The following is a 16,470-nucleotide window of genomic DNA, read 5'->3' as shown; positions in this document are numbered from 1 at the left end:
TGCGGGAAGCTTTCTTGTATTTTTTCAGCAGACAATAATTGTGGAATTACATCTCCTTAATGTTAGGAGTCCATAATAACAATTCCATAGCAGAAAGCTTTTTCTCAGTGGGTTTTAACCCATTAAGGACCAAGCATAGTAAATTTACGGTGCTTGCTCCTGGGCTTTAATCCCAGCCACTAGTGAAAATACAGCACAGGATTAACCCTTTCCAATCCACTGTCTGACGTCTAAAGACATTATGATTTTAGGCTGTACAGCTCTGATGTTGGAAGAGGCCCATCGGGGTTCTCTTACTGTATATTGTCAGCCTCTCTTCTGTCGGAGCCTATATAATGTGTCACCTCATGCAGTACTGGCTTTAGCCAGCATATAGTGCCATTGTATAACAGCAGAAAAAGAGTAAGCCCCCTAGGAAAACTAGTATACAAATTGGATTGGAAAGGGTTAAAACCACTGCTTCTGCAATCAATGAGAAGCAATGTCGGCTGTGACCTGTTAGTCACAGCTGATAACCGGGAGGAGGGAGAAGTGGTTTTTAACCCCTTCTGCCTTCTCCTTTCCCTAGTACACAGCACTCAATGAGCACTATGTATTAAGAAGTGGAAGTGTTTTGTTCACTATGCGAGTTGGTGACCGCCGGGAGCCCCTGGCACAGCAGAGCTACAGGATCCTACAGACCCTGATCAGCTCTGCAAGTGACTATTGTCACTACAGGGGATGTTTTCCCTGTAACTGGGGCTCCTATAGATGCTCCAGCTACAGTGGAAAAATGTCACATAAAAATAAAATTAAAAAAGACCATGTGAATGTCCCCCAAATGTCTTACATGACAAAGCTTCCATGTTGGTGTGGTAATGATAACTGTTAACTGTTAGGTCTATGGCTAGCTCATAACATCCTTCTTAGGCCGCCTGCAGACAGCCGGGTCCGATCCCACTGCAAGAATTGTCGCAGCGGGACCTGACCCGAGCCCCTGCAGGGACCAGTGCGGCACTCACCTCTCCCACGGCTCCGGCTCTTTGATGTGCTGGCTTGCCGGCACATGCGCAGAACGGAGCCGCCGGGCGGGGAGTGAGCATGCCGCAATTTTGATTTTGCGCAGACAAATCACGGCCGTCTGCATAGGATTGCGTTTTCTAATGCAATCCTATGGCAGCTTTCATGGGCGGAAATTCTGCGGGAAATCCTGCTGCGGAATTTCCGCCCGTGTGCAGTGGGCCTTACAAAAAGTGTGACTTTAACCTCCTCCAGTTCCATGTCATGTATGAACTGCGCACTAAAGATTTATGACGCTGATCTGTGTCTTAATAGTATAATCCTCAGCCCGTACAGATAAGATGCCAAGGTACAGGGCACAGCAATATGGGTGACGGGTCACTATTTCTGCAGGGTGAGCAGAGTTCACTTCTACACGAGGACAAGGGTTGTGGAAGCTACATGACATTTCCCATCATCTCTGGACGGTGGGTTTTCCCCTATACTGTATCTATAAGTATAGCTGGCTGTATATTGATTTACATTACAGTGATAATGTTACACGGTGCTGCCATGCTAACAGCAATTTGACTGCAACTTAGCTTCAAAGCAACAAAAGTCACACACCTTGTGGGAAAACGGCTGCTTTCACATTGGCGTTAGGGATCCTTCACACTGGCGATTGCAATTGTTTTTAGGCAGTTTTTGAGCATCAGCAGTGCTTTATTTTTTTTTGAGAATGTTGCATCGCTGCTGCGTGCCATTTTTTAGTGCAATAGTCAAAACGCATTGCACGAAAATTGCAAGTTGCGATAAAAAAGTGGCTGAAACCTGGGTGATTAAAAAAAAAAAAAATTTGCATCATTTCCTATCTTTCTGCGTTTTTTTTTTTTTAATCGCAACATCGCAGGAGTGAAAACATTACAAATGGGAATGAAACAATTGAAAATCATTGGTTGCAGAATTATGCGTTTTCACTCACTCGCACATCACACGGTTTTATTGTCAGTGTCAAGGCGGCACCCTCAGGGCTCAATCACACGAGCGTTTTGTTTTTTTTGCACACCTATGTGTACATAGGCGCATGCAAAATAATGCTTGTCTGAGTTCAGGGTTTCCATCTCTCCAGTCCATTTTTGGAGGAGATAAACGGATCTAAAAAAGGGAGGGGGGGGGGGGGGGGAGAGAGAATGATCATTTTTCTCCCCTCCTATTGATTTCATTGGGGTTTCGAAAAAACGGAAAACTAACAGAAAGGCCTCTGTTTGCTTCCATTCCGTCAGGTTTCCATTTTTGGAAAAACACTTAACTGAAAGCTGACCAAGGGTAGCATCACAAAGGCGTGTGCACAAATACACACACTAAAGTGCAACGTATTTGCGCTATAAAGGTGGCACTTTCGTTTGTGCATTGTACTGTACTTTTTTGCGCATGCAACACCCCACACCACCCCCACCCTGATGTAAAAGGCGATTTAGCCTAATGTGGTCCAGGTGTGTTCTCTTCTCAGCAGTGTTTGCTGTATTTTGCGCATCCCCTTGCATATTGCATGCGCATTCCACCTTCCCCATAGACTTCCATGGGGCTTTTTGATGCAATTGCACACAAAATAGAGCATATTCTATTTTCTGTATGTGCAAGAAATGCGAGGGCAAAAAGGGGAAACTGACAATTAACCCATTGAAATCACTGAGTTCTCTTCTCTGCGTATTGCGTCCAAATACGCCCGTGTGAAGCGGTCCTAAGGCAGAGTGGAGACATCCCATTGAGTTGAATAGCATTGTGTAGTGTTTCTCTCCACCTGTGGAGCATTGAAGACAAGCATGTGGGACAAGGATGGTCCCTTCGATTTTAATGAGCAAAAAGTTGAATTTATTATGTGCCATTTTCTTGTGCAATACACACAAAAATAGAACATGCTGTGCAATATCTTGCGAAAACTAAATGCACGCGCAAAATACACTTATGTGAGCGAACCCATTGAAATCAATGGGTTCTAGTCACTGCATATTGCGCTTTTTGCCTTTTCCAAAAAGTCCCTTCAAAGTTATCAAATGACCGAAAAATACAAACCAGTAACAATGTGAATATTTATTACCACAAATAAGAACTGCATACTGGTCCATGGGTAAAGAAATACAGAAATATGAGCCATAAAGCCCTGAAATACTGCCCCCTGTGGCCAAATCACCATGAAAAACCCTATATTACTATAGTATTGCCTTGTAATAAGTATTGATATCATTGTGATCGGCATTACTAGTGCAGATGTGCTGTAAACCATAGCAACAAATCAAAAAAAGCAAAGATCATGCGCGTTAATGCGAAGGGTCTGGTTTGTGCCATGTGCTGCAGCACACCTGTACGTCACCTATTACCTCCCTAATGATAACTGCAACCTCTGGGTTCTTTGGCGTTGCTTACGACCGGGGTTAGTAGTAATTCCATAGGATAATGACTCAGTAAATGATGTCGGGTGATATTTCTGAATAAACAGCCATGCAGCGCTCATTCTGTAGCAGCAAAATCATCCATCATGGGCAAAGTGTCAAAGCTGATTTGTATATAACGTCATCTGCATAAAACGGCTTGGAAGGCACAATACCCAGATATTAGTGCACCGCACACACTGGAAGTGGTGCAATGTCTTGTATGTACCGGACATATAATATGGCCGATACCATCATCATCACATTATCTTACCATTAGTGAGGTTCCCCCTACTTGGGTTTATTACATTTATATCTATTAATCAGCTAAAATTCATCTAGCTTTTATCATAACATGGTTTTGGGTCAGTGGGCTCAGTGCATCAGGATTCTTGTATCAGTCTGAATGCAGGTTTTAACTATTACAATGCCACTGGGTACCATTTACAATAGTCTTTCAATAAGCCACAACTGCAATACCCAATGCATTTTATTCTGAAGACCCGGCTGCACTGGAAGTGATCTGTATTCAGACGCAGTTCTGGTCTTCTGTTCACAAGGAACTAAGCTACTTTCCTAGAAGTTCTACATAATCCCCTGAGAAGCTCAGAGAAATACAGTATAGAGAGGACCATAAGGAGGCCTGAGCATTCCTGAATGTTTAATCATGCTTCTTATTATTCTCTGTGGTTTGCACGGAAGATAAAAAGTCCACTATGAGTTTTGCTGATTTTCGTGGTCGTTCCATCACTACTGAATGCCCGCAGTTCTCCAGTATCTCTACTTGGCTTCTGGGTATTGCATTAGACAAGACTTCTGCTCCAGAAACATCAAGGACCTAAAATAAGGGAATCAACAACTTACTGTAATGTTTAATACTGGGAATATATTAGATTGCTGGAAGAGCTTCCAAGTTTTATATGGAAAACCAATTAAAAAGGAAAATAAGTGTCATAAGGGCAGATCCTCCACATTGGACCACTATGAGCCAGAGCGGAAAGCTGCTCTTGCTATAGTAAACTCACATTCATTACAGCAAATATAAGCAGTTTTAAAGGGATTTTCCAAGACTAAGGGTCCTTTGACACAGGACGATTGTCGGGCTTAACAGTAATTATCGTTCCTATGCTTTCACACAGGGGTGATTATCATTCAGTGAATCATAGAATGGTAGAGTTGGAAGGGACCTCCAGGGTCATCGGGTTCAACCTCCTGCTCAGTGCAGGATTCACTAAGTCATCTCAGACAGATGTCTGTCCAGCTTCTGTTTGAGGACTTCCATTGAAGAATTAACCACCTCCTGTGGCAACTTGTTTCCCTCATTGATCCAGCTGTTCTCCTCCATTCACAGTAAACAGGCAGTTGTTCATAGATGAGGAACTACCTGTTTGTACAGGCTGATCGTATTTTGATTTTTATACCTGCGAAAACTGAACAACGTTTGAGAAGCGAGAATCTGAATGACAACCGTTCCGTTTAAAAGGGCCCTAAGAGTAGGTTATCAATATCAGCATCCTGCTGATCAACTGTTTTCCTGGTATACTGGAATAGCCTCTTCAAATTACATACATTTTGTACTGGTTGTCCCATGAATGTGAATGGGATAGAGCTGCACATAGGACATTTAGCTCAATGAACGTCACATCACAGGCCAGAGAAGAAGTCTCAGCACTCGCCCGAGCACTACAGCCACTGCAATCAACTGATCAGCAGGGATACCAGAATCAGACTGCCACCAATCTCATATTGAGGACCTATCCCAAGGATAACTCATTAAATATTTTAGTCCTGGAAAACACCTTTAAGGAAATTATAAAAATTCAGTACATTTATCATGTAAAATTCTAAAAGAAACAAGTACCTGGTCCTGTCTTCCCCATAGTATTTGAGTCGGAGCAGTAATTTTATGCATGCTCTCCTGTAGAGTGTGACGTGACTTCTCATCCACTATATCTAAAAATACTGAAGAAAGAAGGCTGTTCATTATCAGGATAATAAATGAAAGGTTTTCATCATCAATCATTCAAAAAAGTCATCTGCGGGATGATGGCTACTTTTAAAAGGGATTGTGAGCCATGAAGAATACTCCTTTGGAGATTGAAGCTGGCCATCAGGTGATTGCTATAGGTCTGGCTCTAGAAAGCCCAAATGACAACATTGGCCACTACAAGGGAAGTACATTACTACATGCCAGACATTATCATATTCCTCTCAATACAAGAGCAAAAATAATCTTCTGAAAAGGTTTGTTTTTAGTGGCTGACAAATGGCTGTGTTAGCAGCCCAGAGACTACTTAGGTCTCTTCATCAGGCATGGTGAAACAAAATATCTGAAGAAACATACATACACGTATTCCTGAAATAGTTCAACAATTTTTAAACAGTTTTTCACAGATTGGTGAATATCTGACCATCTTTGTTTCTGAGAGGGGACTCCTGTACACAGGCGGATTGGATTTACAGAACCCGGGGCCGGCGGCTGTCCCCAGATTCCATAGTAAATACTGCCCATAGCCTCCTATCGAGGACTGCTTCATGCATACAAGCGGAGATCAACTGTGATTGCCTCTTGCGGCAGTAAAAACGCAGCATGCTCCATTTCTGTAGTGCGCATGCACACCTGCTGATGCTTCCACAGTACAAAGAATCCGGACAGGTAAGCGGGGTCACCCACCTGGCACAGGATCACATCCCGCATGCCAGATGCTACCCTGTCGTGTGCAGGAGGCGAGACACTGCCTCTCTAACCTGCTCTTTTTATAAGAAATCATGTGGCTTAGTACCACTCACTTTCCAGCCCTATGTAAATATAAAAAAGTAACAGGATGACCTTGGCGAGTAAATCCTTAACATGTTCACAGATAAGAGAGAGTTTTATTGTCTCTGCATTGATGTGGATCAGAGCCTCGCTCGCCTCTACTACTCCGGCACCAGATCTCTCCCATCTTATACCGGCCATAAATCTTTTAGACAGATGTAGTCCTACGTTCAAAGTAGCAAACATTTTTATACATTTGTATCAGAGTTGTTATATTTGTGTGTTTTCTCAGATATTTTGTTAAACTAGCCTGATGAAGAGCCCTAAGTAGCCTCGAAACATATCTACATTTTATTCTACTGACTAAGGCTGAATGCACACGGCCGGGTCGGAGTCCGCTACAGAATCCAACCAGGTGCCTGGCCGGTGACCCCTGCATATCAGTCCGGATTCTTGTTATCTGTGCTGCGGATGTGCCAGCTGGCATACATACACAGTACAGATAATATCACACCGTCGCTAGGCAATGATGCGGACCCCGCAGCCTTTCCGGTATGCCATTGCAGAAGGGCCATGGGACAGGCGGCTTCCATTGACTTCAATGGAAGCCATCCACGCTGAAATAGAACATGCTGCGATTTTCCCTCCGTGAGTAGAAAAATCCTAATTGACTTCCACCTGTGGACAGAGAAAAGAGATTTTCAATAGCATGTCAATTGGCAGTATTTGCTGCGGAATCCGGAGGCGGACACCCGCTCCGGATTTTACAATGCAAATACGCCAGCGTGCATTCGGCCTAACACAGTACCAAATTTTTATTTTTATGTTAGACATTGAAATGAATGGCCAGCCATGCAGTGGCATACATGGATAGTCCCCATAGCACACCGCATAAAGTTAGGCGTTTTCCCCTTCCAACAGCCAACGAACGGACCTTCTGATTGTTTGCCAAAAGTTGAAATTGCACTGAAGAGCATTGTCCCACACCAATTATAGTCACCCAGTGACAGAGGGGGATGAATCATACAAAGGCTGGGCCCTTCTCTCAAAACGCTTCACAGTATCCGTATGGTTTGCCTCCATCATATTTACACCCCAGTGACTACCGAATACATGAACAGGCTGCAACCATCAGAGCTGCTCTTTGTTAGCAGATCTCTGCTCTGGCCAACAGAAGGGAGAAAGGTTACTCCATCAGTGTTCTAAAATAGGGCTTTACTTGAGGAGACAACCCCTTTAAAAGAGAAACTGTCATGGCTGCCAAACATCTCTGAATATAGAGGCCTGTCTGTAATGCCAAAGTTAGTGCTAGTGCGGATCCACAGATTTGATTTTATTGCGGTATATACAAAAAAAAGCTGATACTTAACGATGAACCTTAACTCATAAAATTATTATATACGTTATGACTGAGGCTATGACTTTCCTGCCAAACAGACATCAATAATTAATGAGATTATGATCTTTATTACAAACTGTAATAAAATGCCCATTCATTTCTAGCCATGGGCATACATTAGTGATCGGCAGGTTTATACTATATAGGATGTTACCCATCATAGCTTACATTTTCTATAAAAGTCATTGTGAGGAATGCGAACATCAACAAGTCCTTGTAAGACCTAGAAATAAAAATAGACAGTATTGGGATTAGATGTACAGATTGTTAATATATTGCATCTGATGTACCTTCATGTACAATGTTCAATAGGAAACCCTCGCCAATACTAAGAGGCCAGGGCCACATCTACCACTACTGGACAGATGGGTATCTACTTACAAACAGTAGACACTCAGCGATCTTGGGACAGTCATGGTGAAAAGTTGATGGAGGCTTAGTTACAAGAGATACTTACCTCACCATCAGCTCATAGATGTACCATATGCTAAAGGGTTGTGGAACGGTCAACATAAGATATGGACACCGAAGTGAGTGTCCAAAAATTTTGGGCTGCTCTGTGGACTAATACCTCCATGACAGTGGTCATTTTTCTATGCATTAATAGATTAGCTTTTCTTTTTCGGTACCAATGTAAACTCCGCTAGGCTGTATTCACATCTGTGTTGGAAGTCCCATGAAAAATGTGACTGAACTCTTATTAAGTCAACCGAGTCAACTGGATCCAGCAGGAAGTCATGCTTTCTAGTCGGAAAGGAAGCCACAAAGCAGAAGTGAACAGATCCTTTGGGTTTCGATTCATTTCAAGGAAAAGAACAGAAATATATTTATCAAAGCAATAATGCGAGAAAACCTAACATTTGGATCAACGCCATATTTAAAGGGGTTCTGTCATTAGAAAGAAAAAAAAAACAAAACAATACCTTTTCCTCCCACATCAGTCTTCTTACTGCATCTTCTCCTCACCAATCTTCTTCTGTCTCCTGCAGTCCCCCCTGGTCAGCTCACCACAAGCTGGACGGATCCTCTCTTCCCGTTTTAGAGCATCTATTCTCGGCATTGTCCTTCCTGCAGGTCAATGTACCTAATCACTAGTGAAGTAGCAATCACTGCCTAGCAAGGAAGCCATACTATTGCCGAGACTGTGCATGCACACTGTCTCACCACAAGTGTTCATATACTACTGCAGCAAGACAGCACGCATGCACAGTCTCAGCAGTAGCTCGGCACTCCCTGCTAGACGATGAGCGCTATGTCCCTAGTGACGTAGCGTACATTGCCCTGCAGGAAGGAGACTACCAAGAGTTTACGCTTCATCACCGGAAGAAGAGGATCCGTCCGGCTTGCAGTGATGTGACCCAGGGGGACTGCAGGAGCCAGGGGAAGATCGTCGAGGAGAAGATGCGGTAAGAAGACTGATGGGGGGGGGGGGGGGAGGAATAGGCAAGTATTGGATTTTTTTTTCTAATGACAAAACCCCTTTAAGAAGCCCTGTAGCACTTTTCCCCCCAACACCTACAAATGGGTCCATAAAAGTGGACAAAGCTAATAGAGCCAAGCTGAGTGAAGGGGGAAAAAACAACCCTAGATTCAACTGTTTTTAGGGTGCGTTCACATGTTGTGGATTTGGTGTGAATTTTTCACAGTGGAAATCCACAGCGCAGGTCATTTTACGTTTTGCATTTTCTTCGCCGTGTGTGGATGGAAAGGTCTTAAAATCCCTTCCACTATGCTTGTATGGTAAATGCTACGCATATAGTAGATTCAGAAACATGATGTAAAAGAAATCCTATAATCACTGCTCAGGGGAAAACATGTTTATGTCTTGGCTGAATAGAAAAAACTATAAAAGGACTATTTCAGACATTGTCATGAGGATAGTTATCTTTATAACATACTACTGCCCACAGATGGCAAAGGCATCATGCCAGTCATACATTTTGCTATGGCCTGATCAGTATTCTCTCTAGTGACTTCAGGGGATATTTCATGCTTTTTCTTGTGTAATAACAATTAGTGACATTTTCCACCCGCTCTAGGAACAGTAATTGGCTTTCCAAACTTGTAACCATGTGTTTATTTATAAATGACTATTACCAATTTCTCATTTGTCAGTGATTATAGACTTGCAATCAGCGTGACAGATTATTTGTGGGCCTTTTATTCTTCTCATATGCAACAATACTTAATCATGAAAAAAAACAAAAACCTTATGTTCACACGGGGAATCCACAACAAGAAAATCTACCATGTTCTTCAAAAGGAAGACTGCAGGAGAAACCTATGCATTTAAAAGGGTTCTCCCACTTCTAGCCATTTTCAAACAGCTCTGTACATTGCACAGTGGTCTGGGTTGGTACTGCAAGCCGAGATCCATTCACTTCACTAGGATTCAGCCTGCAGTACCAACCCGAGCCACTGTGCAATATATGGAGCTGCCTGAAGACAGCTTGAAGTGGGAGAACCCCTTTAAGTGCAGATTTCTGTTGCAAATTGCACTGAAAGCTGTTGTAGATCTGCATATGGATTAGCCTCATTCAGTGGGACTAATCCACATGCAGACATCCTGACACAGAGACCGTGAAAAATCTATATCAAGAAGTGATGGAAGTTCTTCTTTTTCAAGACGCAGGTTTCAACAGGACACTTGTTTGCCGTGAATTTGATGTGGAACGCTCCCAGATTCTGCAGTATATCCTTAGCAAAGTACACTGCGTGAATTGCGTCTTAAAGAGCGCCAATTTATTATTTGTTTTAATAAACCAAGCTGTTTTGTCATTTAATACTAATTAGCAACATTAGATAGATAGAACATTACAGAGAGAACATTTTTCTATTATCCTCCCTATACTTTTTTCTAAATAAAACATGTAATGCAAGCATTGGATGTTTTGATTCGGGTTGCCATGGTTACATCCAAGTACAAGTATATAACTCTTAGGCCTCATGTCCACGGGGAAAATCAGATCCGCTGCAGATTCTACATGTAGAATCTGCAGCGGGTCCCTCCTGCCCCGCGGACATGAGGGCTGAAAATGCAAATAAATGAGAATAAACTTACCTCCGATCCGCTCCGTTTCTTCTCTTCGCGGCGGCGTCATCTTCTCTCGTCGCGGCCGGATCTTCATTCTTCGGCTCGGCGGATGTGCACGATGACGTCGGTGACGTGCCCCGCGCATGCGCCGGGCCGAAGCAAAATGATCCGGCCGCGGCTGAGAGAAGATGGCGCCGCGGAGAAGAGAAGAACCGGAGCGGGTGAGTAAAATATGATTTTTGTGTCCCGCGGATCCGGACGGCTTCCATAGGCTTCAATAGAAGCCCGCGGGAGCCGTCCCCGCGGGAGACCCGCATGAAAATGGAGCATGGTCCAGATTTTTTCATGCTCCATTTTTTTTTAAATCACTTTTATTGACGATCCGCGGGTATTTATCTACCCGCGGGTGGTCAATGCATCCCTATGGGGTGCGGATCCGCGCGCGGGAGAAGAGTTAAAATCCGCTGCGGATTTTAATTCTTCTTTTTCCCGTGGACATGAGCCCTACTGTCTTTTCTTTATCTACAGGTCACTGTGGCAATCACAACATTGTCTACCCTGCTAATCGCAGTCAGTAAATTAGAAAATGGTGTGCAATAGAAATAAGGCTCTGTGATTAATTTTGGTCACCATAAAAATCGTAACTTCAATGTTTAGAAACGGAAGAAAAGGTTACAGTGGACTTATGACTAATATATATTCGTTTCAAAGGTTGCCCATGATGCAGCTTTATCACCTAGATAGCACCAAATGATCCATAGATTTTACTGCATCTCCGAGCTGACAGGTAAGGTAGGGCTCGTTCTGCATTATTAGCCATATTAGGTCTCTATCAGCTCTAATGCCAAGAGTAACACAGCCTGCAGCAATATTCTTGCCATCAAAAATACCCTTATGGCCTTTTCACACTAGCATTTAATTTCCGTTTTACTGTTCCATTGTGGGAAATGTAAAGAAAACATTTCAGTTTTGCAGCCCATAGTAATGTATTGAATCTGAACCTTCAGTTTCAATCCATTTCTGTAATCACCATCTTCATTCAGTTTTTCACGTGGTAGTGGTGACTTTGAAAATCTCCATACAGATGTTGCCCGTAGTCAGATTTGAACCTAGAACCCCAGTACTGTAAGGCAACAGTGCTAACAACTAAGCCAAAATGCTTCTTCTTTCTGATCCTTCTCCGAAGGAAGAAAAGGAGAAGAATAACTAGAAGAAGAAACAAACAGAATATACAAACTCCATGCAGATGTGGTCATAGGTCAGATTACCACTAAGCCACTGTGCTTCTCCTTCCTTTTCCTTCTTTCTCCTCCTCCTTCCTGCACTTCCAGAGGAGGAGAAAGAGTACAAGATCGTCTCATTCTCCTCCTCCAAAGAAAGAAGTAGGAGGATGAAAAGGAAACAAAGCATGGCGGCTTTCTGGCTAGAACTGTTGGCTTGTGCTGCTGGAGAACAAGGTTCAAATCTGATTGCGGACAACATCGGCATGATGTTTGTATGGTGGCCACCATATATGCATTGTGGCTTAGTCATTAGCACTGTTGCTTTGCAGTGCTGGAGTTCTGGGTTCAGATCTGACCAAGGTCAACATCAGCATGAAGTTTTTCCAAAGTCCATGCAGATGTTATCCTTGGTGAGATTTGAACGTAGGATCCCAGCACAGCAAGGCAACAGTGCTAACCACTGAGCCACATTCACTGAAGCACCACTACCACCCATTTTTGACAGATCAGTTTTATAAATCCACCCAAAAAGAATTACAGGAATGTTTTCCACTTATTTCTGTTTCACTTCAATTTTCCTGATTTCCGTTTTTAGTAAAACTGGATCAGCAAAACGGAAGTGAAACAGAAATAAGTGGAAAACAGTCACAAGTGTGAATGCAGCCTCAGGGCTCTTTCAGACAAGTGTATATTGGCCGCCATTTTTATGGCTGATATACGCTACGATCTGATGCATTGGATTTCAATTTATCAGATCACATGGTCGTATTCCCGCAGCGTAAAAGTGGCCGGCCAGGCCCAATATAGTGCAGAGCGCTTTCACGCTGGGCCGAAAAGATAGTCCTGGAACTATTTTTCTGGACGGAATACGTCGGCCACTGCATTGACTCCTATGGCAAGCAATGACAGCAGCTGGAGAAGGGAGGTGGGAGGGAGTTTAGCAGTGTGACTGCTAAACTTCCTCTCTCTTCTCACCCCCTCTCTGTTTTCAATGGAAGGGGGCAGGATGGGAGGGCACCGGGGTCCATGCCGTCTGAACGTGCGCACAAACGTTTGATTTGTGCGCCCGTTTACGCGTTCTTGCGGCACCAGCGGGCACACGTAAAATGTCTACGGCCGTGTGAGACAGGCCTCAGACAAAAACCTGACAGTCTGTTTATAAGGCTATGGGGTCTATCATTGTTACGATGTTCCTCATGTTCAATAACATGGTTTTTGTGTGAAAATGCGCACAATTTGTGTGCACAAGAAGTACAGTAAAAAATGCAGAGGCGCTCACAAAAACATAACGCGGATGAGCAAATATGTGGTAAATGCACATACGCCCTTGTGAATTCGACCAAAACACTGGTGCAAATGCAGCAGTTTTAAATTTGCAATGGCAATGCTCCTTAGGGCTGCAGCGCTGGTTCACTTGCAATACACTGGGAAAATGCAGTAGGAGGACACGTAATCCTATTCAAAAGCTCAGATCCACATTGCCATTTGGCTCATCATCATATCTCAGCTCTGCACTGGATTTCCAATTGCGTCTATTGCGGTTGCACCTGAAAGCAGCAAAATGCATTGGCAGACAGACAGGAGGTTTTGCAATGGCCCTTTAAATGTGATTTATTGGCGTGATTTTAGGAACCTACAGTAGGTTTGTAATAGATCTATTATAGTCAAGACTGACGAGGACTTCACTTCCTCCAGACCTAAATGTACGCCACATCCAGATACCCCAGGGAGTTGGTTAGTAGGGCAGAGAACTCACAGCCACAGAGGATTCTGTGCCAAACCTACTACTAGGAGCCATCTGTGCCCAGATCTGTAGAGAGCAGAGTCTGATATATACAGGAGCGGCTATATATAATGAAGCTTGGCGACTAGGTCCGGTTTTCTAACATAACGGTGGAATTGGAACATATGTACAAAGCGAAGTAGCAACACGTCATCATTAAATAGGACCAGAAAGTTTTAGTAACAATCGATACGGCCGGCATTACACTGCGACAGGAGTTCTCACAGCGTCTTCCCTGGTACGCAAATTAGTCCCTTCATGCACTGAATACCATTATATATAATATACTAGCTTACTCGTCGCGCGTTGCTGCGAAGACAGACATACATACATACATTCGTTTTTATATATCTAGATAACAACCAATCACAGCGCAGCTTTCAAGTTACCTCAGCGGTAGAATATATAACAGCCAATCACAGCGCAGCTTTCATGTTACCTCAGTGGTATAATATATAACAACGAATTGCAGCACAGCTGTCATGTAACCTCAGTAGTATAAGAAGTAGCAAGCAATCACAGCACAGCTTTCATGTTACCTCAGCAGTATAAGAAATAGCAACCAATCACAGCACAGTTTTCATTTTACCTCAGCAGTATAAGAAATAGCAACCAATCACAGCACAGCTTTCATGTTACCTCAGCATTCTCAATATTCAGCAATTGTCTTGCGAAACGTTCGGCGGATGCATCATTTTGTAGTTGAACACGCATCCCGTTGCTCGTAATGCCTTTTGCTTTCGTGCTTGAGATGGAAATCAAACGATCTTTGTCTGGGGGGCATAACTGTCGACGATGCTCGCACGTGCGCCACCTATCATAGAATAGTTGTACTATGCCAGTAATCTTCCCAGGAGTGTACTCAACAACTTCCCAAAGTTTCATGACGATTGGCATAGTAATGCATAAAGGACAGACAGACATACATTAATATATATATATATATATCTGACATCAGGAAGTGAGAGAATTAGACTCTGTACGTAAAATTTGGACGCTAATCCTTTTGCGCTTAGAATTAAATAATCTTAAATAATCGAGTTGGGACCCATTAACTTTTCCTATTTATGACAATCAATGCTCATGCCAAATTTCAAGTTTCTATGACATTGGGAAGCGAGAAAATTAGATTCCGTACGTAAAATTTGGACGCCAATTCTTTTGCGCTTATTGCGCTTTTTCTACGACATCGTGAAGTGAGAGAATTAGTGGCAATGATGGAAATCGAACGATCTACGTGGGGGTTTGTAACCGTCGACGACGCTCGCGCCATTTATCATGGAATATTTGTACTATGCCTATAATCTTCCCAGGAGTGTACTCAACAACTTCCCAAAGTTTCATGGCGATCGGATGAATGGTGTAGTAGCGCATAAAGGACAAACAGACACGCACACAGACACACATTCAATTTTATATATATAGATGTATATTTTATATTATATACACACACGTAGCAATCGTTAACATGACTGGCATATTATAATGACTTGATTTAAAGTGTTGTAGTTAAGTTAATATTTTCTACAGTTGTAGCTCAGCAAGGCCCTATAGGAGCCATAATGGCAGCCAAATTGGTTGTCAACCAGCCTTCTGGAAACATTATGCAACTACAAATAAATGGTTAAATAGTTTGGTGGGCATTGTTGTGATTAGGGCCCCCAGCACACGTGTTCATTTCGTTCACATGTTTGTAAGTTTCCTGTGCATTTCAGTTGCGGGAAAACACACAAAAAAAATGCAGTACGCTCTATTTTTCTATGCATTTTGCGCAGCAAAAGTTCCTAGGTGATGTGTAATACGCTGCAGAATTACACATAAAAAAAAGGAAAACATCTGGAACTAATTAGCCATTTAAATTGCATGCACGCAAATGAACATGCCTTACAACACAAAAAGTGAGGTAAACTACACTGATACAAAAAAGCATCGTTCAGTGCAGAAAAAAGGTGCATTGAGGCACATGCAAATGCGCGTGAAGGGGCCTTATGTATATGCTTTGCCGTTTTCTTTTTTATGGATATGCCTACATGCAGCTGTTATTTCTTCATCTTGTATGATCATCTGCTTTTTATTGTACAATTTGCCCAATAAAAGTTCCTTAAAAAATAAAAATAAAATGCTTGAATAGAATTTTTTTTTTTTTTACAACTCCATGACTGAAAGGAGAAACGTTTTAAAAAAACTTTACCATTTGTTTAAAAGCTATAAAAAAAAACCCCAAAACAATCAATGTTACATGAGTAAGGGAAGGCAGCTTTGAGTTGCTTGTTACTTGCGGTATAAATCGCGCCATTACTACAAATCGTGCACGATTTTACGTGCAAAAGCCACATATTTAGAAAGCGTTCAGATGGGGCAGAATTGGTGCGAATTTTGCACGAAAAACAATGAAACTGTACAGTACACATGGATGGCGGTTTCAAAATTAGCAGAATGCCCATTGCGTTTAAAGAAATGTCAGATTTCATCTTCTCAAATTTACTGCAAAACCCGAAATGGAAAAGCTTTACTGTCTGGATGTATCTAATGGACCGTTCACATGGGACAGAATTACACCGCAGGATGCAACCAAATCTGCAGCTGCGGAGTTCTACACCAAAATCTGCTGGTCCAACTACAGATGTCGATGCCAAATTGCAAGCAAGTTTTAAGCCATTTTTAATTCCGCATCAAAATCCACAGGTAGCCTGCAGTTTTTGGTTTGGGATTTACAGAGTCTTGCGGTGCGTCCTCTTCAGTCCCATGTGCAAGGTCCCTAAAAGTGCAGTTTACAAATGAAAAAATGAGGTTTGAATGGGTGCCATGGACCAATTTTCTCTCATCATTGATAACATGATTGTTATCGCATTGATGGTGACCTGAG

At 42.7% G+C, this 16,470-nt stretch overlaps 1 protein-coding gene across 1 annotated transcript in view; it reads right to left on the bottom strand.

The window, feature by feature from the left end:
* Positions 1-3,054: 3,054 nt before the first annotated feature.
* Positions 3,055-16,470, bottom strand: part of ABHD6 (abhydrolase domain containing 6, acylglycerol lipase) — a 34,103-nt gene continuing 20,687 nt past the window's right edge. Inside the window, exons 7-9 of the mRNA XM_066596592.1 lie at positions 7,733-7,787; positions 5,269-5,369; positions 3,055-4,245 (exon numbers count right to left, since the gene is read on the bottom strand). Coding sequence (XP_066452689.1) covers positions 4,069-4,245; positions 5,269-5,369; positions 7,733-7,787 — 333 coding nt within the window. The 3' untranslated portion in view covers positions 3,055-4,068. The remainder of the gene's footprint in view (positions 4,246-5,268; positions 5,370-7,732; positions 7,788-16,470) is intronic.

Source organism: Eleutherodactylus coqui, chromosome 3 (assembly GCF_035609145.1).
Source record: "Eleutherodactylus coqui strain aEleCoq1 chromosome 3, aEleCoq1.hap1, whole genome shotgun sequence".
In the NCBI taxonomy this organism is placed as follows: Eukaryota; Metazoa; Chordata; class Amphibia; order Anura; family Eleutherodactylidae; genus Eleutherodactylus; species Eleutherodactylus coqui.
This window is presented reverse-complemented; position numbering and strand designations above follow the sequence as displayed.